At 42.9% G+C, this 23358-nt stretch overlaps 1 protein-coding gene across 1 annotated transcript in view; it reads right to left on the bottom strand.

Moving 5' to 3' along the window:
• Window positions 1–23358, bottom strand: part of SLC44A1 (solute carrier family 44 member 1) — a 98985-nt gene that overhangs the window by 32122 nt on the left and 43505 nt on the right. The window contains 1 exon segment of the mRNA XM_048503700.1: window positions 6620–6713. Within this exon segment, the coding sequence (XP_048359657.1) occupies window positions 6620–6713 (94 nt within the window).

Genomic DNA, 23358 nt, shown 5'->3' with positions numbered 1-23358 from the left:
TAATTCCCATATTCATTCAGGACTCTATTCTAATGCGGAAGCATGCAACTTTCTCAACGGCTGCACCTCAACTGACCTAATGACCATCTTTATGTGAAACAGAGTACAGTATCTGGTCATTCTTGTGAGGGCAGAAAGACGGGATGTAGATTTTACAAAATAAACTCTGGGTTGGGAAATTTCTGGAGATTTGGGGGTGGAGCTTAATGGCAGGGTTCATGGAATGACCTCAGAGGGATTTAACATGATAGGGCCCATCTGCCAAAGCTGGCATTTTTCTCCACAGAAAGTGGGCTCTGTATTCTGGGGATCAGCTGTAATTCTTGGGGATCTCCACGCCCCACCTGTGGAGTGGCAACTGTATTTCAGGGAAATATTCAACTTGCAGCTGGAAGTTCTGATGTTGCCAAAGTCTATAATCATGTATTTTCCAGCTCAGTTACGTTATAAACTAAGCATCCCCCTTCTTTCTAGCTCAGAAAGTAAACTGAGCTTCTGGAGGCATTCAGGCTGATAAGATGCCTTTGAACATTAAAACTACCTGGAGTTTCTTCTTTTTTTTTTTACAAAGTAATGTATATTCAATCAATGTGCAGCTTTTTAGAGCACCTGAGTACTCTGCATGGAACCTTAATTCCACATAAAGTGTCTAGGATTTGGGTGTGGGGTGGGTGTGGCTGGAATCCCGTTGAGAGCACGTCAACGTGAAACACTCCACTGTTGAGGGAAAAGGCATCATGTCTTCCCCAAACGCAAGCTACTGTTTGTAGAAAGCAACATATGAACATCTAACACCTAAGATTCCTGACACAAAACTCATCTAAAAACCCACTGAAGTCAAAGAGTGGAAAGGGCTTTTAAGTATACACCTATTTTTTCTGGGTTAACTGTGGATTCTGAATTAAAGGTGGAATTAATTGTTCTGTCCTTTCAGCAAATTTTAACTATTTTTGTTGCTGAAATCTTTGCCCCTATTTTTGAAAGGCATCTGTCCCCAAACTTAAACAAATTACATTTGTCCCTTTTGAGACCACAACAGGAGTTACTCCCTCAACAGAAGTTACTAATTCAAAACAAGTGTAGATGTGAAACAAAGATCTTTTTATTCCCCCATCTACTATTTTCAACGCTAGTTCTTCATAATCTCCAGGACATCCGTCAAAGAAACCCTCTATTCCTATGCAGAGAATTGTACAGAAAGGTCATCTACCAGCAGGCTCTGAAAACTGTTCAACTTTTCAGCTACCCACATCTGAATGCAAGTTTGTGTAAAATAATAGACAGGATCCAACAGCTGCTGTGCTTGCCTTAGCAGACCAGGTGCTCGGGAACAGCAGCAGCAGAAGGCCATTGCTTTCACCTCCTGCATGTGAGCTCCCAAAGGCACCTGGTGGGCCACTGTGAGTAGCAGAGTGCTGGACTAGATGGACTCTGGTCTGATTCAGCAGGCTCTTTCTTATGTTCTTATGTTCTTGTGCTAGCCAAGTGGAATTTTGGACTTGTTTTCTTCAAGCTTAGGGTAGCCAGCTCTGGGTGTGGAAATATCGGAAGATTTGGGGGGCAGAGACTGGGAAGGAGAAGGCAGGGTTTCCAGAGGGGAGAGATCTTAGGAGGGTTTAGTGGCACAGTCCATTCCCCAAAGCAGCCATGATCCCCAGGTAAACTGATGTTGGTTGTCTGGTGATCAGCTGTAATAGCGAAAGATCTTTAGGTGCCACCTGGAGGTTGGCAGTCTCAGAGCCTGCCCCTCCCATTCCAAATCCCTTCTGCTTGAAAAAGAAGTTTGTAATGTAGCAGGGGTGGGGCAATGATGTGGATTCAAAGCCTCCCAGGGCTGTTGGAAGTCATTTCCTATCAGATGGGGTGAAATGCCCATGCAATTGAGGGGGGGGGGCAAGAAGAGGTTGCCTTGTTTTATCTATCTCCCCCCCAGTTTTAGTGCAGTTAGATATTACTATATTAATATACTTTCTGCTGAAGCCAATGATTATCAAGCACATCTGAAACTACCTGGTTTTATGTGTAGGAGACACAAATTTAACTCTGCTATAATGAATAAAAAATGAGGTCAGTGGTTACAACACGATGTCTTGGAATAAACGGGACTCTTGAGAATCAAGCACCTGAGTCCAATTCCTATTTTAGTAGCTCTGAGTCAGGGAGGCACGAGACGCACTGTGCCTCTTTAATAAGAAGCAGTATAATCATTTTATTACGGCAACCCTTTGCATTTTTATTAATCGCTGGTGGTTAGATGTAGGGCTATTACATGTCTGAACAGAACAGAAAATCCTCTCAACTATAATTCCTCATTTAATAATGATCAGAACTCAGTAAGGGGGTGGGAAACTTTACAGTAAACAAAATCAGGCATATTGTTCCTCTTGCGTACTAAATCAATTCTTTATTTTCAGCATGACGTACAGCAAGGTTTGGGACGACAGAAGCTGAATGGTCCCAGAAAGGGCATATTAAAAGAAACCATATTTCCCTGGTCTGTAATGGAGACGCCTGAGGAACACTGACAATTCTGCTCCATGAAACTTTCTCTTTCCTGGATTCTGGAGAGGTCTGTTCTTGATAAGGGCTATGTAAGGATCTTGCTGACCCCTTGGCCAACCTTTATGGCAAGAAATACCAGGAGACAAGGGAACCCTCCTGCATGTATAAGAGTCGCAGAATTGCCAGGAGGCCCAAGCAGCTTAATTTCTTCAGTTGTTTTGTAGTGCCTAGCATGTCACATGGAACAAGAAATCAGAGGGAAATTCCAAGAAGGAAAACAGCAACTTGGCATGTAGGAGTGGGAGACTCAACGGACCTTTCACATCTCAAAAGAGAAAAGTAGGGAGGGAGGGAAGGAGGGAAGGAGGCAGCGGTGTGACATCTCTGATGAGCATTGCTTTTCCCCTTTAGCTCTTAGTCTCTGCTTTGCAACCAGCCAGCCAATGAATCGAGGAACAGCCTGGTATGCACTTGTTTGTTTTGCACTGTTTACTGTACTCTGGTTTGTTTGTATATTGTCTCTCCTCTTGCAAGCCATTTTGAGGGAGGAAAGGTAGCATAGTATACTCAATCCCATCATATCTTAGATGTTAAGAGGGATCAGTACTTGGAGGGAGATCCCCAAGGAAGGCTCTGTAGAGGAAGGCAATGGCAAACCACCTCTGTTTCTCACCTGCCTTAAAAGCCGCTTGCTAGGGCTGCCTAGTTGGCTGCAACCCTTACTAGGACTGCCTAGTTGGCTGCAACCAACCCTTGCTCGGGTTGCCATAAGTTGGCTGCCACCTGACGGCATTTTACACACACTCGCAAGCCACTCTGGATCCATTTGGGAGAAAACCAGGGCATAAGTACTCAAATAAACAAGCCCATGTTTAAGTTTGTTTAGACATCTCCAGTGCCACAATAAGGGGAATTATACCCTTGAAATCACCACAGTCATGCCAAGGCAGAATAAGCTGTACCCAGACAAGATGGAAGTGATGCTGTGGAGGGGTGGGTGCGGAAGGTTGATGTTTCAGGCTCACTGATCTTGGATGAAGGGGAGTTGGCTTTTGCAAGCAGGTTAAGAGCATGCGGGGCATTCATGAACCCAGCCTTGGTGTTTGAAAAGCAGGTTGGCGGAGTGGCTGAAAGAGCTTTCTACCATCTATGCCGAGCTTGCCAACTCACTCCTCTCAGATAGTTTTGTGGCATTAATCCATTCTTTTGGTAGCCTCAGATTACTTAATGGGCTCTACATTTGGCTCTACCCCAAGAAAAATCAGAAACGGTGGCTGGTTCAGAATGTTAGTCGGGGGAACGCATACTTCCCCCCATTTTAAAGCAGCTATACAGTTTGTGTCCAAATTCAATTCAAGGCGCTGGTTATGACATTTAAAGCCTTTCGTGGCTTAGAGCCCACATATCTAAAGGACTGGCTCCTGCCATATGTTCCTGCATGCCAACTATAGTCTTTGGGATGCTACTAACTGTCTATTGCCCGACTTAAGGTGGTGCGCCCGGCATCAACCAGAACCCGAGCCTTTTGCACCACAGTTCTTATTTTGTAGACTGGGCCCCCTGAGGAAGCGAGGGAGCAATATCACTAGAAATCTTCAGGTGGCATTGCACTTTGCCAGAGACTCTGATGGGCTGTGGAGTGCAGGCTTCTTATGGGGGTGTTTATTAGTTTTAAATGGTAATGTTTTAACTATGACCTGTAAGCCTCCTTGAGCCATGAAGAAAGATGCACTATCAATATTTTAACTAATAAAATTATGCATTTCAGCTTTCAATATTTCAGCTTCCTGCAGAAGAAGGCAATGGCAAACCAGTATCTGCTTGTTACAGCTGAGGGCCTTTCACTCCCCGCTGCTTAGTTTCATATGTGTAGCCATTGCACTCTGTTAGTCCTATTTCCAGCCCCTGCCCCTTAAAACATCACCCCACAATGAGTACAGGGAACTTCCCACCTGGAACTGTTGCAAGTAACCAATTATTTACCAAATCTGTTTCTTCAAATCCAACTGAACCCTGTTGTAAGTGCTTGTCCAGAACGTGTTGTTTGCCTAATCTTCTGTGCAAGGCCAATTTACCATTTGGAAACCTGAAACCCCTCTACAAACTTGCCCGATGGAACATGTATCTAAATGATAAAGCAATGAACGAGATACAGGTTATTTTTCTTCCCACTAACCTAAGGGTGTGATCCTGCTAGACAGTTATGTGGGTCTTCTGGAAAATATTGCATTGGGATTTTTTTTTTAATTTCCTAAATTCATTGGAATACTTTAGCAAGTCTAACATTTAGTAAGCAATCCTAAAACAGTAAATGAGATACAAGGATTTCCAAAGTTCCCCCAAAAGACAAGAATGGTTGAACAGGAACACTTGTAGCAGAATGAATGAATGAACGAATGAATGAGCGAATGAATGAATGAATGAATGAATGAATGAATGAATGAATGAATGAATGAATGAATGAATGAATGAATGAATGAGCGAATCAATGAATGAATGAATAAAAATACATGGTGTGTTTTAAATGAGGTGTATGCAACCCAAAACAGGGTTACACACCCTTCCAAGCCTGCTAAATGCAGTGGACTTGGAAGAGTGCCACTGTACTTAGAATTGCACTGTATGCAGTATTTATGTTTAGGAATAGAAGATTTTCTGCCAAAAAATACCATCTACCCCACCCCAATAATGATAAGCTTGAATGAAGGAGGGTGAGATAAGGTGGAGATACAGTTGAATAAATGCAGAGTTGACAAGAAATCATCAAATGATGCACCTCTTCCTTACATTCGAAGGCCAATTTCTAAATTATGCATACTGGAACTCAAACTGAAAAATATGTTTGTAAATTTGCACTAAAATTATTTTTAAGGTTGACATGTTTCATGGTGTGTAAAAGGCTGATTACTTGACTTCTAGCACATTTCTGTCCTGATGAGACACAAAACCATAGATACAAATTACCGGTAAATAGTTAATTTAGATTTTTTTTTAAAAAAAAATTGAAGATATTAAAAATTTCGGAATATTAACAGGAAAAAACCCCAAAAGTTAGCTGTTTGCATAAAAGCACTTAATCAACCATTAGCTGTTTGGACACTACTGATTCCTTTAATTAAAAGTATATATGTGAATCAGTCTAGCTTCAACAAGCCAATGAATTGTTTAACATATGTTTGAGAAAACACAGAGAGCCAGCCACAAAGCTGAAATGATGAGTTACTTGTAGGTTACACATTTAAGCAATGGGAATTAGAGCACAGTACATATATTCTAGACTTGGGAGCAAGAAGGTACAGACAAAAACCAAACAACCAATCAGGTGCCACACAGTGAAATGCAATACATGAAGACATCACAGCTGACAAAAACATCTGACATGCACACACACCACCAATAAACCCAAGTTGCTTTATAGCCACGCAACCAAACAACACCAAATGCCTTAAAGTTCTAGGAGAAGGAGACGCCTTCATCTAACACAGGGGTGTCCAACTCTGGTGCTTCAGATGTTCATGGACTACAATTCCCATCAGCCCCTGAAGAGGAAGAAGGAGGAGGAGGAGGAGGAGGAGGAGGAGGAATTTGGATTTATATTCCCCCCTTTCTCTCCTGTAGGAGACTCAAAGGAGCTTACAATCTCCTTGTCCTTCTCCCCCTCACAACAAACACCCTGTGAGGTGGGTGGGGCTGAGAGAGCGCCGAAAAGCTGTGACTAGCCCAAGGTCACCCAGCTGGCATATGTGGGAGTGCACAGGCTAATCTGAATTCCCCAGATAAGCCTCCACAGCTCAGGCGGCAGAGCGGGGAATCAAACCCGGTTCCTCCAGATTAGAATGCACCTGCTCTTAACCACTACGCCCTGCTGGTACGACCAATGGGAATTGCAGTCCATGAACATCTGAAGTGCCAGAGTTGGACACCCCTGATCTAACATAATGCGTAACACATTTTCCAGTGAAGTGCACATGGGATAGCAGTTTTATAGAAAATGTGGAAATTAGTGGAGAACTATGAATGTATCCCAGGACACTACACTGTGGTCCTCAAGTGGCATTGCCCTGGCATTAAAGGCTTAGGCTTTGACACAAAGTTAAGATCAAAAACAGCAGATTACCTCTCTGGAACCGGGAGCTTGGGGCAAAGCTGAGCAGCCCTTGGATTTGTAGTGTATTCAGATGGCTTTAGTTCATAGCTACATAGAGTGGAACCTGTTCAAATGGAAAAAAAGAAAGAAAATCCAAGTACGTTACTTCGGTGGCTAGCATACCGGCACCATTCAAAGCAAACTTCCGCCACAGGACTCCACAACATTACCAGATCTTTGGAGTCCAGCGTTCAGCTTATGCAAGATAACATACCTTGTTTCGGACTGGAGAAACAGTAATTTAAAGAGTAGTTTGGGGCCAAGTTGGCAAACACCAGCCAGAGACTATATTGTATTGTCGAAGGCTTTCACGGCCGGAATCACTAGGGTGCTGTGTGGTTTCTGGGCTGTATTGGCCGTGTTCTAGCAGCATTCTCTCCTGAAGTTTCGCCTGCATCTGTGGCTGGCATCTTCAGAGGATCCAATCACAGATGCAGGTGAAACGTCAGGAGAGAATGCTGCTAGAATACGGCCATACAGCCCGGAAACCACACAGCACCCCAGAGACTATATTCTTCATGAGAGCAGTAGTGTGATGAATGGTCCACCAAATGCAGCTTGGAGGCATTTAGGGAACATGGCTGGGTAGGTGTATTCAGAAGGAAGCTGCATATTATTCGATAAAGCCCGCTCCCAGGAAAGCGTCCTGAAGATAGCAGCCTTTAAATTCCTCTTTAGACTGTTACTATATATAAAACCACTTTTTGAGTGCACTTACAGCAAAGCTTCACCATTAAGAAACAGGGCAGAAAAATGGTTACTGTATAATGGCATTCTTCTCTTCATAAATTTTCATATAGATTTTGCCTCAAAAACTAGTTTTGTAATTTAAAACTTTTTGCTGCTAGGGGGAAAAAATTCAACAATACCCAAAAGGTACACCCGGAATATTGCAAAGAAATCCTTTCTGAATAGCTAAAATGACTAAATCCCAAGTATCGAGAAACAGAAAAAAGGAGGGGATCAAAAGAGACTGCAAGGCAGGGTTTTTGCAAATCTTGTGGGTCATTTAATCTATTTAAAGAATCTCATTTGAGCTCCTCATGATATATGCTCCCATTTCTTCCCGGATCCGTCAATCCATGCATTTGGAAAGGATCTGAAAACCACCCCAAAATTGGGATTTTTTTTTTGGCTTGCTTTGTGATAAATAGTCATTGAGGCAAACATAAGCAGAGAATAAAGATACTCCCGTTCCAGGTAGCCAGGCATAAAACATATTTGCTCCAAATTCCTCCATCTCCCCCTCCCTCCTCAAGTCTTTTTATACTGTCTGTATAAATGAATGTGAGAATACTGACAGATACAGACAGTTCTAGGCTATTATGAAGGACACTGCCAAAGATCCCCCACAGAATACCAGTGAACCGTGAAATATCAAACCAAAACATCTTATGTATCCATTACAGCTTCTCAAAATTGCATTTCTGTTGAAATAATGGCTTTGGGCTACACATCATCTGGCAAAAAAGGAAGGGTTATAGAGTCCATTTCTTCACAGCACCTTTGGATATCAGTCCTGGGCAGCAATCCCGTTCACACTTCAGTACCACTGGGATCAGTGAGACTTATGCATAAAAATGTGAGGAATGAGACTGATAATACTGTGACTCAAATGACAAATTCTTAAGCTTTGATAGTCACAGTTTTACATTGATGAAAATGGAATTTCTTGCCCCCTTTTTGACATTCACATCCACCTGATGCCACACTGAATCTTAACAAATTTGAGCCACTGTCCTTAAACCAAAAGTCACTGTAGCAGTTTTTTTTCTACACATAAATGCTAAGCACTTGTTTCTTTGCAAGATATGTTGCACTGATGCAACATCTGCTGTAAAGTCCGCGGATTAAGCCAGAAACATAGGATATACAGACATCTTGCTCTCAACTCTATTCCATCCTTTTTTTAAAAAAAAAGCCTCATCATTTACAACCAATTCTTAAAGGCATCTATCTCCTCCAGCCAAATCCAGAAAGCAAAGACTTCATTTCGTGACATTCAAAAACCTCATCTGGTAAGGAAAACTGCTGAAACCAGGATATTCAAATGGTAACAGTCCCTTTAAAATGTACACCTTAGAATGTCAGCCCACTGCTCAATTTATCATGCTGACTTTTTATATCAAGGCAAAAAAAAAAGCCGTTGGGAACTAAAATCTATTTTTTAAGAGCAAAGGATATTTTTTTTTGCATTTTATTATCTTCAGGTGAAAATACTGCTAGTCAGGCAAGATACTAAGTCTTCAACTACTGGCTATGTTTACTGAGGATAATGGACATAAGAACAGGCCCGATGGATCAGACACCTGGTCCATCAGGGCAAGGTCTCCTCTTGGCATGCAGAAGGCCCCAGGTTCAATTCTTACATCTTCAGTTTAAAAAAAAGACCCAAGCTAGCTTATGTGAAAAGACTCCTCCTTGAAACTATGGACAGCTAAGCACAGTCTGAGCAGGCAATACTGATCTTCATGAACTGGTGGTGTGATTCAGCGTGAATCCAAGCTTTCATCTTCTTCAGTAGTCTGGTGCTCAGAATCTGTGGTTTCCAGGTGTGTTCATGGATCACTTTATCAGCCCCGCCAGCATGGTCATAATTGGCCATGCTGGCAGGGGCTGATGGGATTTGTAGTCCATGAACTTCTGGAGAGCCACAGGTTGCAGACCCCTGGTGTAGTCAGTCCCGCATCCTGTCTCACACAGTGGGCAACCAGTTCCTTTGGAAACAGGGCATAAAGACAGAGGCCTTCCCTGAGGTTGCCTCCTAGCACTGGAATTCAGAGGTTTACTGCCTCTGAACATGAAGATTTATTAGATCAGCTAATAAAACATGCTCTTGGTTCTGAGTGGTAATTAGAAATATATGCCATAAAAAGAGACACATTCATACAACCCAATGTAGTAACAGATATTTCAGAGCCAGCTACTTGAAAGACAGTTAATGGGCATGATGTTCTGAGAACAAAGGCAGGCCGTCCTTTAAGAGTGACCCAGTAAGAGTGACCCAGCAGAACCAGACCAAGAATGCATCCTGTTTCCATGGGCTGCTTAGATCCTCCTGGGACGTTTACAAGCGGTGCATGATCGGCAATAGCTTTCTGGTGTTATCTGTCCCTTAACATTTGGTATCCCAAGGTGCACTGTCTCTGAAAGTGAAAATTGTATTTAGTATCATTGGCTAACAGCCCCTGATAAACCCATCCTGCATGAATTTGTCTAATCCTTTGCTGAAGCCACCAAGGCGAGCAGCCATATGTCGCAGCAGCACATTGTGTAATAAGGCACTGCATAATGTGTATAATAGGTTTTTATGTAAAGTGTTTATTTTTATGCCACTCTCCCAAAGTTCACAAGGCGGCATATAATAAAATTTACGTCACAAAACCAACATAAAACATTTACAGTGTAAAACAGCAACCACATAAGGGAAGAACAACTACAAAACATATCTCAACAAACACCCAGGAATACAAAAACATCTTCACGGTGCCTTAAAACTCAGAAGTGTAGACACAAGGCAAAACAAATGCAAATGGTTCTGGCGGGTTTTCCGGCTGTGTGGTAGTAGCCTAGGACGATAGTTTTGATCGTTATTATTTAGGTTGAGATCTTCAGAGGCGCGACACAGAGAAAAAGTCTGTGATGTACACCTCTGAAGCTGATGCCAGCCACAGATGCAGGCGTAAAATGTTAGGAACAAGATCTACAAATTTCTGGGCTTATGATTAAAGAGGACTTGGACTCTGGGCGCATAGATCTGTCAGCAAGGTGGTTAAGAAAGCCCAGCAAAGACTGTACTATCTGAGACTTTTAAGGAAGCAACAACTGGATGTGGAGAACTCCTGGTGTCCTTTTACCGCCAAGCTTATAGAGAGTGTCTTAACTCCTACTGCATCAGTGAATGGTTGCCTCCAGTTGCACGCAGTGGCAGATAGGAAGGAGCTCCAAAGGAAACGCGATTTCATCGTAAGCCGCCTCTCCCTCCTTGAAGAACCACCCCTCGCCTAAAATAAAGCCCAAAATATTCTGAGTAGGGACCCAACTTCATCCAGCAACACTCTCTCTTTGAACTGTTACCATCCGGCAGACGCATACAGGCCCCTCAAAAAACTAGGGACAAAGAGGCTTAGAGACAGCTTCTCTACTCCAGAGCTGTGGTTGCGTTAAACTCCCATGGCTTCTCAGATGATGTGTGTTTGGGGCTGTAGGGATGGGTGGAGGAAGGAAAGTGGAGGATGATGTGTGAGTCTGAATTTGTGCACGAGGAATGCTGCTGTAAATTGCCAGCGTGCACAATGACAATAAAATGCTTATGCTTAAAAAATCCTTATGCTTATACCAGACCACGGCCACACAGCCTGGAAAACCCACCACAAGCAGTTGAATCCAGCAGTGAAAGCCTTCAACAATAAAATGCAAAGGGCATTCGTATGAGGCTCCAAAATGGAAAAAGTCCCATCTTAGGTAGCCACTTGGGGAAGTCAGAGCATGGTCTCTGCAAAAGATCTTATTAGGGGGTCAGGTTCTCATGGGAACAGACAATTCTTTTTTTAAATAACTTTTTAATTAATTTTCATAATATATTTGACAGGCATAGAAAAAATACAAACTTAAAAAAAATTCAGAACAGATAAAAGCAGAACAGAAAAGACATCTACTCAAGACAATATTAATATAATAATTACATAATGGACCCCAATGTGACATTCTAGTATTATCAGAGAAACTGTCATGAAATCTTTAACCAGCTCTAAAACACCTCAACTTGTCAGTCTCTTATATCTTAATCATTATCAAATTATTAATGCTCAAGTTGCTTTTATTTTTACATGATTGATTCAGCTGCATATAAAAAGTAAAAGTTCCCACTTCTCATCAAATTCATGTTTTGCCCATCTATTTATAAGATTTGTTAGTTTGGCCATAACAGCACATTCTCCGATTTTATCTTCCCAAAATTCTGTAGTGAGATATTTATCAGATTTCCAGCGGGAACACGCAATTCTTGAAGTACCCTTTCTCCAGAATGTTTACTATAAATGTGAAAAACAGCACTTTGCATTGTGCCCGCACGAACTGAGTCACCAGCCCAGAACTGCCCGATGTATTTCCAACTGACAAACCAGCAATCTGACCACTGCATTCAAATCTCCACATAGTCTTCAAAGGCAGCCCCCACAGAGAATGAATTGCAGATGTCTAGTTTGGACGCAGACAGAGCATGGATAACGATGCCCACAACTTTCTTTTCCAAGAAGGGGTACAGCTGGCAAAACCATCTCCAAGCCGTTAATAGTTTCGCTCACCACATACAAGATCTGAGCTTCAATCTGTACAAATGCTACAAAACTGCTCTTTCAGGGGACTGATGAAATAGAAAATGAAACGACATTACACATTATCATCGCAAGTACCATGGAGGGAGTTCTTTGGCCTGTCGGGTACAAATGTTCTAACTTGTGTTGTTTAAAAGCTCAGTAAACATATTTTACCACAACTCTCTAGCAACTCACCTCTTGCATATTTTGCAATCTAATTCCTCAGTAAATCAGGGAACCAGACAAGCTCTATCAGGTGAAAACTAGTGCCTAGAAGTAACTGTCTCAAGATCTTGAGGCATGACTAATTTCTAAAGATTAACCAGCATCTTGACAGAACTGCCAAACGTGTCAATAGGACACCCCTTAAAGGCTTTCAGAAATCATCAATCAGCCTCCAGGAACATATTGTCTTACCTGCCCTCCAGACTCCAGGAACAGATTGTCTTACCTGTCTTCCACTTTTAGACACGTTCCAAGTTAATGCGATTTTAAATATTACCAGGTAATGGTCTGCCTATGACAAGAGTCTTTTGAATATCCACCACCACCGAATTATATGACCACAATACTACAATGTGTGACTCATCATATACATAAGCACTACTATATTTGGGGGCAGCCCCATGGTTGCCATAAAGCCCTGAACTGCTTCAGCTAAGGAAGCCTCAGCATGGAGATTTCAATATCCAAAACTCAGTAGCAAGTCTGAGACTTCAGGTAGCACAGGGAAGGATACTATTAGGCTGCAAAGTGGGCTATAATGTGTCTTGCATGCTGGTCACTAGGCAAACAAACTTTAATTGGCACCATGACAAAACACTTGGATAGAGATGCCACAACCAATTCCTCTTCCACAACTTCCACATCTGGGTGATTCAGCCATTGATGTTATGGTAACAAGGCAACTTGAACAGACCCAGAGCACTAAATATTTCTGCATTATTCACCCAAGTCTCAGTTATACATGCCAAAAATATCTCCTCAAATCTTTCCTTCTAGATACAGGAAGGAACTGCTAAGCCTTCAGATGTTGATTCATATTCCTATCATCCCCCTGTCAGCATCATGCTGGCAAGGGATGATGGGAACTGTAGTCCATAACATCTGAGGGTCAAGGAGTTTGAAATCTGTGTTCCAAACAGACTGGCACTCAACACTGTGATTTTGACTCCAGTCGGTCACTGATAGAGCTTTTCTCAGAGCGCTCTTTTAGCTAAGAGAGGGACCGAAAGAATGGACAGATATTACTTGTCTGATCACCCTATCCTTAACTGGTCTGGCTTCTTCTTAACTTCACTCATCTCTACCCCAAAAGACTGGTGAAATATGGACTGGAATCTTCTCTATCCACAATGTTTCAGCTCATAAAGAGAAAGGTACCCGTCTCAAACTCCCTCCACAGCCAAGGGCCCTAAGTCAACTCTCTAACCAAGATCTTCAGAAAATAAGCTAAAGTCAGAGTCCGACACTCACAACACCCTTCACATGGGATCACGCCACTGGTTTGCCATGCTGTGAGGGGATTTTGCCGCCACGGCATGCTTTGAAGTAGTTATCACCTTCAGAAAGTGGCTAGCTACTTCTCAACAGAAGACACCCAGACTCTCTCTCCCAGTAACTTCACTATCATCTTCTTAGCTTGTTCTTGGTTGAGACGCAGCATCATGGAAGGAAGGTCGCTCTTGGCCTGTTTGGTACAAAATTGGACTCTAGAGCCTGTGGCCTCGGCTCTCTAGCAGTGAAGGATGGTAGCCAGCCAGATCCTTTAAACAAAAAATAAAGCTTTTACTGAATTACTTATTCATCCTATGCTGACCTTCATTTGCCCTCCACTATCCTGATGGCTAAGTCGTTGTGTGCACAGGAAGCTTCAGCACAGGAGTTCCACTCGACAATGGAAAGAACTATGCCCGTACACAAGCTTTATTTCTGTAAACTTATTTTGTTTAAAAGATCCTTGCCTGGGACTGTTTATCTCTTGTTGACTGATCAAGATCACTGGGAAACGGGGATGACCTACTGCTTCAAAAAACCTCTCTTGCTTGACAACACCTGCAATGAGGTAAAACTCTGCCACACCCTTTTTGGTAGTTCTTTCCCATCCCCCCCTTCCCAGATCTAAGAATCCCCAAATGCTCAGTCTTTCTCCACGAGGAAGTTACGGCTATTTGGGTTTCTGTTTTTAATTACCTTGTATAACAGCATCTCCAATACTGAAGGGGTATTAAATGGGTCCAGTTCTAATGAAAGTTAAAATTTCTGAATTGCACAGTTTAGGTGAAGGATTTTCTTTGCACCTTTTACATTTCACTAATTGAAGGTGAGGGAGGTTTTTTCTACCAAAGTTAGGGTGAATACTCATTAGCTGCAGAATCTGCTGTCAAAATGATGTGTCAGATGCAGTAATTCGAGCACTTTATACTTTGGCTTTGCCCTATTGATTAGTGGTTCCAGGGATACATAATTAATTGATTCTTGTGTCTAATGCACATTACATAGAATCAGAAGGCATGCTTTTGAAATTGGCCAATATCTTTCTGCTGGATATTTTCTCCTCTTTTCCTTCCGAATTTCAAGCTGTTCAACGGAGAACTCTCACTCTCTGTGGGACAATGCAGCTGGTCACTACCATTTCCAGCCATTATAATTATTTAAGCCTAATGAATAAACTTAATCCATATGTTCAGTACCATACGCCAGCAAGAGTGAAGCATAGATCGGCAGTTTTCAGCAGCTGGGACCTTCATTTCACGTTGCCTCGTAATCAAAAACTCGGATCTAACAGTCTGAGAGTTAAACCAAACGGCTCCCACTATTAATTCCCTCACGGTTGGCCAAGCTTTTAGCTGGCCACTCTTCACCCTACTTGAATGTGCCTGAACTGCAGTGAATTCTGAGCAACTTCAGACAGGTACATTATTAACGCTATTAAAGACTCCTAAGATTAGGCATATATATCTAGAGAAAAATACAGATAGCTTCATGCAAGGAAGATTGCTGTGTGACCTTGGGCCAGTCAGACACTCTCAGCAGAATCTACCTCACAGGACAGTTCTGAAGGTAAAGTAGAGAGGAAAATAATACAGTCTCCAACACTGATGTTATATAACACCAGGTCCATGAGCAATAAGACTGCCATTTTACAAAGTTACTTTGCAGAGCATAAAGTGGACCTGGCATGTATGACCAAAACCTGGATGAGGGAGGGTGAGCTTGGTGCCCTTGAAAGACCCCGGCTTCAATCCTGCATTCAAAGGGCTAGGAGGTAAGTGATACTCATTTTGAGAGGTTTTCTCCTTCAGGCAATTCCAACCCAAATCCTAGGTATTAAATGTGCTGGCCTTGTGTGGACACTGATGAGAGTCTGGCTATTTGGCTGCATTCACCTAACACACCAGCTCGCTGGAACTCTGTTGGAAGGCTTCAAGTGGGCCTTGCAGTTCCCCGTAAGTTAATAGGTCCAGGTGATTTCAATGTCCACAGGATATGCTTTCACTCATGCAATGGACCTAGTGTCTTCATAGTGACACTGGGACTCTCACAGTATATTTTGGGTGCTCACATCAAGCAGGCCACACCCCTGGGATTTCCTCGATCTTTGGTTGAGATAGACACTGGCCCAGTGCAAATTGATAAAGAGTCATGGTTTCACCATTATGCCCTGAGGCATCCGAAAGTGTTCTAACCTCTTCTGTATAAGTGAGAGCCGGTTATGCTCACCCATAGAATCTCGTGATCCAACTGGTTTTCACAACACACTGTGGGATCTGATGCCTCCAGTGACTCATTGATGAGCTGACAGAGGACTGGCAAAGCCAGCTCTTTATACAGGTGATCACACTCAACATACTAACTTCCCACATCTCCAAACTAGCCCTTGCATACCAGGGAGCTAAGGAGGCACAAGTAGGAGCTGAGTCAATTAGGAGCTTGAAGTTGGATGGAAAATTCAGACAAAAGCCGCAGGAACATCTTATAAGACACTTGTGGTTTCATGAGATGGCAGTGCAGACCACAAAGAAAGCTAAGGAGGTCTCCATTGCAGATAAATTCGCAAAAAAAATCTCGCCACTTCACTGACCCTGATCTTCCAACCAAACTGTTAAGGAACTATGTTAGAAGAATCCATTCAACTGTCTCTCCCAAAACCCATGTTGATAGGACTCATAGCTGTGAAGGCCACCACTCCGCCCTCAGGGATGGGTGGAGGAAGGGAAAGTGAGGATGATGTGTGAGTCTGAATTTGTGTGCATCGAGGAATGCTGCTGTAAATTTCGTTGTGCGTGCACAATGACAATAAAATGCTTATGCTTAAAAAATCCTTATGCTTATACCAGACCACGGCCACACAGCCTGGAAAACCCACCACAAGCAGTTGAATCCGGCCGTGAAAGCCTTCAACAATAAAATGCAAAGGGCATTCGTATGAGGCTCCAAAATGGAAAAAGTCCCATCTTAGGTAGCCATTTGTCTTAATTCAGAAGATGGGGAAGTCAGAGCATGGTCTCTGCAAAAGATTTTATTAGGTGGTCAGGTTCTCATGGGAACAGACAATTCTTTTTTTAAATAACTTTTTCATTAATTTTCATAATATATTTGACAGGCATAGAAAAAATACAAACATACAAAAAATACAATTTTTTAAAATTCAGAATAGATAAAAGCAGAACAGAAAAGACATCTACCCAAGACAATATTAATATAATAATTACATAATGGACCCCAATGTGACATTCTAGTATTATCAGCGAAACCGTCATGAAATCTTTAACCAGCTCTAAAACACCTCAACTTGGCAGTCTCTTATATCTTAATCATTATCAAATTATTAATGCTCAAGTTGCTTTTATTTTTACATGATTGATTCAGCTGCATATAAAAAGTAAAAGTTCCCACTTCTCATCAAATTCATGCTTTGCCCGTCTATTTAAAAGATTTGTTAGTTTGGCCATAACAGCATATTCTCCGATTTTATCTTCCCAAAATTCTGTAGTGAGATATTTATCAGATTTCCAGCAGGAACACGCAATTCTTGAAATGCCCTTTCTCCAGAATGTTTACTATACATGTGAAAAACAGCACTTTGCATTGTGCCCAGAAATGAACTGGAGTCAATGAAATTCTTTCAGAACTGCCCGATGTATTTCCAACTGACAAACCAGCAATCTGACCACTGCATTCAAATCTCCACATAGTCTTCAAAGGCAGCCCCCACAGAGAATGAATTGCAGATGTCTAGTTTGGACGCAGACAGAGCATGGATAACGATGCCCACAACTTTCTTTTCCAAGAAGGGGTACAGCTGGCAAAACCATCTCCAAGCCGTTAATAGTTTCGCTCACCACATACAAGATCTGAGCTTCAATCTGTACAAATGCTACAAAACTGCTCTTTCAGGGGACTGATGAAATAGAAAATGAAACGACATTACACATTATCATCGCAAGTACCATGGAGGGAGTTCTTTGGCCTGTCGGGTACAAATGTTCTAACTTGTGTTGGGTTGTGCTCAGTAACATATTTTTTACCAACTTTCTAGCAACTCAATTCCTTGTATATTTTACCCAATTCCTCAGTAAATCAGGGAACCAGACAAGCTCTATCAGGTGAAAACTAGTGCCTAGAAGTAACTGTCTCAAGATCTTCAGGCATGACTAATTTCTAAAGATTAACCAGCATCTTGACAGAACTGCCAAACGTGTCAATAGGACACCCCTTAAAGGCTTTCAGAAATCATCAATCAGCCTCCAGGAACATATTGTCTTACCTGCCCTCCAGACTCCAGGAACAGATTGTCTTACCTGTCTTCCACTTTTAGACACGTTCCAAGTTAATGTGATTTTAAATATTACCAGGTAATGGTCTGCCTATGACAAGAGTCTTTTGAATATCCACCACCACCGAATTATATGACCACAGTACTACAATGTGTGACTCATCAAAAAAATAAGCACTACTATATTTGGGGGCAGCCCCATGGTTGCCATAAAGCCCTGAACTGCTTCAGCTAAGGAAGCCTCAGCATGGAGATTTCAATATCCAAAACTCAGTAGCAAGTCTGAGACTTCAGGTAGCACAGGGAAGGATACTATTAGGCTGCAAAGTGGGCTATAATGTGTCTTGCATGCTGGTCACTAGGCAAACAAACTTTAATTGGCACCATGACAAAACACTTGGATAGAGATGCCACAACCAATTCCTCTTCCACAACTTCCACATCTGGGTGATTCAGCCATTGATGTTATGGTAACAAAGCAACTTGAACAGAGCTAGAGAACTAAATATTTCTGCATTATTCACCCAAGTCTCAGTTATACATGCCAAAAATATCTCCTCAAATCTTTCCTTCTAGACCAGGGGTAGGGAACCTGCGGCTCTCCAGATGTTCAGGAACTACAATTCCCATCAGCCCCTACCAGCATGGCCAATTGGCCATGTTCTAGACCATTGGTGTCAAACTCACGGCCCTCCAGATGTTATGGACTACAGTTCCCATCATCCCCTGTCAGCATCATGCTGGCAAGGGATGATGGGAACTGTAGTCCATAACATCTGGAGGGCCGCGAGTTTGAAATCTGTGTTCCAAACAGACTGGCACTCAACACCAGATTTTGACCTAATGGTCTACTGATAGAGCTTTTCAGAGTGCCTTTAGCTAAGAGAGGGACCGAAAGAATGGACAGATATTACTTGTCTGATCACCCTATCCTTAACTGGTCTGGCTTTTTCTAACCACCATCTCTCCCTACCCCAAAGACCAGAAATATGATCAATCTTCTCTCATCCACAATGTTTTTCAAGCCCATAGCAACAGAAAGGGGGGGGGGTACCCGGTCTCAAAACTCCCTCCACAGCCAAGGGCTCTAAGTCAACTCTCTCCTAACCGCATCTTCAGAAAAATACAAGTCAGAGTCCTCGACACTCACAACACCCTTCACATGGTGGGATCAATGCCACTGGGTTTGCTTATGCCAGAAGTGATTTTGCCGCCTACGGCATGCTTTGAAGTAGTTATCACCTTCAGAAAGTGGCTACTTCTCAACAGAAGACATCTAGACTCTCTCCCAGTAACTTCACTATCATTCTCTTAGCGTTGTTCTTGGTTGAGACGAGCATCATGGAAGGAAGGTCGTTCTTTGGCCTGTCGGGTACAAAATTGACTCTAGAGCCTGTGGGCCTCGTCTCTAGCAGTGAACAGATGGGCAGTCACGAGCCAGGATCCTTTAAACAAAAATAAAGCTTTACTGAAATTACTTATTCATCCTATGCTGACCTCATTTGCCCTCCACTCATCCCAAGGATGGCCAAGTCAAGCTGTGTGCACAGGAAGCTTCAGCACAGGAGTTCCACTGACAATGGAAAGCAGAACTATGCTCTGCATACAAGCGATTTCAGTAAAACTTTATTTTGTTTAAAAGATCCTTGCCTGGGACTGTTTATCTCTTGTTGACTGATCAAGATCACTGGGAAACGGGGATGACCTACTGCTTCAAAAAACCTCTCTTGCTTGACAACACCTGCAATGAGGTAAAACTCTGCCACACCCTTTTTGGTAGTTCTTTCCCATCCCCCCCTTCCCAGATCTAAGAATCCCCAAATGCTCAGTCTTTCTCCACGAGGAAGTTACGGCTATTTGGGTTTCTGTTTTTAATTACCTTGTATAACAGCATCTCCAATACTGAAGGGGTATTAAATGGGTCCAGTTCTAATGAAAGTTAAAATTTCTGAATTGCAGTTTAGGTGAAGGATTTTCTTTGCACCTTTTACATTTCACTAATTGAAGGTGAGGGGAGAGCGGCCACTAAAGTTAGGGTGAATACTATTAGCGGTAGAATCTGTTGTCAAAATGATGTGGTTTAGATGTAGTAATTGAGCACTTTATATTTTGGTTTGTCTATTGATTGGTGGTTCCAGGGATACATAATTAATTGATTCCTGTGTCTAATGCACATTACATAGAATCAGAAGGCATGCTTTTGAAATTTGCCAATATCTTTCTGCTGGATATTTTCTGCTTCTCCTCTTTTCCTTCCGAATTTCAAGCTGTTCAACGGAGAACTCTCACTCTCTGTGGGACAATGCAGCTGGTCACTACCATTTCCAGCCATTATAATTATTTAAGCCTAATGAATAAACTTAATCCATATGTTCAGTACCATACGCCAGCAAGAGTGAAGCATAGATCGGCAGTTTTCAGCAGCTGGGACCTTCATTTCACGTTGCCTCGTAATCAAAAACTCGGATCTAACAGTCTGAGAGTTAAACCAAACGGCTCCCACTATTAATTCCCTCACGGTTGGCCAAGCTTTGGGCCACACTCTTCACCCTACTTGAATGCAGCCTGAACTTCAAAATTCTGAGCAACTTCAGACAGGTACATTAACGTTTACAAAGACTCCTAAGATTAGGCATATATATCTAGAGAAAAATACAGATAGCTTCATGCAAGGAAGATTGCTGTGTGACCTTGGGCCAGTCAGACACTCTCAGCAGAATCTACCTCACAAGACAGTTCTGAAGGTAAAGTAGAGAGGAAAATAATAACAGTCTCCAACACTGATGTTATATAACACCAGGTCCATGAGCAATAAGACTGCCATTTTACAAAGTTACTTTGCAGAGCATAAAGTGGACCTGGCATGTATGACCAAAACCTGGATGAGGGAGGGTGAGCTTGGTGCCCTTGAAAGACCCCCCCCCCCGGGTTTTCAATCCTGCAGACAAAGGGCTAGGGAGGTGTGGGGGTGATACTCATTTGAGAGGTTTTCTCCTTCAGGGCACTCCCCAACCCAAATCCTAGGTATTAAATGTGCTGGCCTTGTGTGGGACACTGATGAGAGTCTGGCTATTTGGCTGGGTATCATCCACCTAACACACCAGCCTGCTGAACCTGTTGGAAGCTGTGGCCAAGTGGGCCTTGCAGTTCCCCAGGTTAATAGTCCGAGGTGATTTCAATGTCCACAGGGATATTGCGGCTTTCACTCATGCAATGGACCTAGTGTCTTTCATAGTGACACTGGGACTCTCACAGTATATTTTGGGTGCCTCACATCAAGCAGGCCACACCCTGGGATTGATCTTTGGGCTGGAGATAGACACTGGCCCAGTGCAAATTGATAAAGAGTCATGGTTTCACCATTATGCCCTGAGGCCCATCCGAGTGTTCTAACCTCTTCCTGTATAAGTGGAGAGCGAAGTTATGCTCGCCCATAGAATCTCGTGGATCCAACTGGTTTTCACAACACACTGCGGGATCTGATGCCTCCCAGTGACTCATTGGATGAGCTGACAGAGGACTGGCAAAGCCAGCTCTCTGAGGCCACAGGTGAGATCACACTCCAACATACTAACTTCCCACACTCCAAACTAGCTCCTTGGTATACCAGGGAGCTAAGGAGGCACAAGTAGGAGCTGAGTCAATTAGAGCGAGTTGGATGGAAAATCTGTGACAAAGCCGCAGGAACATCTTATAAGACACTTAGGAAAGCCTATGAGATGGCAGTGTAGACCACAAAGAAAGCTATGAGGTCTCCATTGCAGATAAAATCTGCAAAAAAAATCTCGTCACTCCACTGTGACCCTGCAACTGATCTTCCAACCAAACTGTTAAGGAACTATGTTAAAGAATCCATTCAACTGTCTCTCCCAAACCGATGTTGATAGGACTCTACAGCTGTGAAGGCCACCACCTGCCCTCTGGATCCATGTCCACTATGACTGGTGAAAGCCAGCAGTAACAATGTGTGGGCTCCCCTAAGAGACATCAAAAATCTGTCCCTGAGTTCAAGGGATTTTCTGGCACAGCTAGAGGTGGAGCTGAAAGAGGCAGTGGTACATTCTCTCTCTTGGAAAAACCATTGATAGACCCTCTGGATCTAGCCAACTACCAACCAGTTTCCCACTTGTCATTTTTGGGTAAGGAAGCTGAGAAAATGGCAATGGAGCAACTCCATGTGTTCCTAGATGAGTCATCAGCTTTGGATCCATTTCAGTCTAGCTTCCAACCTGATCATGGGACAGAGATGGCATTGGTTACTCTTGCAGATGGCCTCTGGAGGCAGCTGGATCAAGGCAAGTCGGCTCTGCTGGTTCTTCTCGATCTGACAGCAGTGTTTGATCTGGTTGATTATGATCTTCTGACTTTTGCCTAAGCTGATATAAGGGGAACGACTTTGGAATAGCTAGTCTCCTTTCTCCAGGATCAGGGACAGAGGATAGAAGTGGGAGAGAGGATCTCATTGCGCCACTTGTCAATGTGTGGAGATTTTCAAGGAGCAATCCTTTCCCCAATGCTATTTAGCATCAATACGTGCCCTTTGGCCCAGCTAAACTGGAGTTTTTGACTGGGCTGCCATCAGTATGCTAATAATAACCAGTTGTATCTGTTGATGACAGCTGACCACCAATCGCCCCAGACAAATGGACCAGTTGTCTGGAAACCATAGTGGGATGGATGAAACACAGCTGGCTAAATCCATTGAAGATGAAGGTCCTGTGACTGGACCAAGGAGGGCTCACAATTGGGTGCCAGCTCCCAGCTTGACGGTATGCAACTAAGCCATCAGTCAAGAGTCTGGGTGTGATTCTGCTTATCTCCCTTTCTATGGAGGCTCAGCTCACGAAGGTAGCCATTTTTCTTTCTTGGTCAGGTCCAGCAATGGTGCCCTACTGTCCTGCCCCAAATTACCACAGTAATCCATGAATTGGTCACCTCAGATTGGGTTACTGTAACTTGTTCTACACAGGACTGCTCTTGACCCTGATCCAGAAGCTCCAGCTGGTCCAAAATGTGGTCATATGGATTCTAAATGGGGCACAGCAGAGTGGACACATTTGATCGATGCCCTATGACCATCATTGGCTCCAGGTGGAGCACCAGATCTATTTCAAAGTTCAAGTTTTAACATATAAAGACTTTAATGGTCTGGGACCAGGGTATCTATAATTCTGTCTCTCATGATATGTCCCCAGGAGAGACTTACACTCTGTTGACAGCAACTTGTTCGTGGTCCCTGGCTCAAAAGTATCTGGCTGTTCTCAACTAGAGCCAGGGCTTTTTCAGCCCGGCCTGATGGAATGCTCTGTCAAAGAAGACCAAGGCCCTGTGGGACATGTCTCAGTTCTGAAGGGCCTGCAAGACCAAACTATTCCACCAGACCTATAGTTGAGAGCAGCAATGGGGAGTAAAACATCCATCCTAGCTGGCTTCCCTTCTTCCCCTCCCTGCTTTTCCTTCTTTTTATTTGAGGAGGGGGGTAAAGTTATCCCACTCTTGGTTAGTTTTAGTGCCATCTGTACATAGTTTTATTAGATTAGGTATACATTACTTTTACATGGTATTTATATGTGATTTTGTTGTATGTTTATACAGTGAGCCACTCCAAACCT

The sequence above is a fragment of the Sphaerodactylus townsendi genome, linkage group LG07 (genome assembly GCF_021028975.2).
Source record: "Sphaerodactylus townsendi isolate TG3544 linkage group LG07, MPM_Stown_v2.3, whole genome shotgun sequence".
Classification (NCBI taxonomy): Eukaryota; Metazoa; Chordata; class Lepidosauria; order Squamata; family Sphaerodactylidae; genus Sphaerodactylus; species Sphaerodactylus townsendi.
The sequence above is the reverse complement of the archived record's forward strand: the minus strand, read 5'-3'. Positions and strand labels throughout refer to the sequence as shown.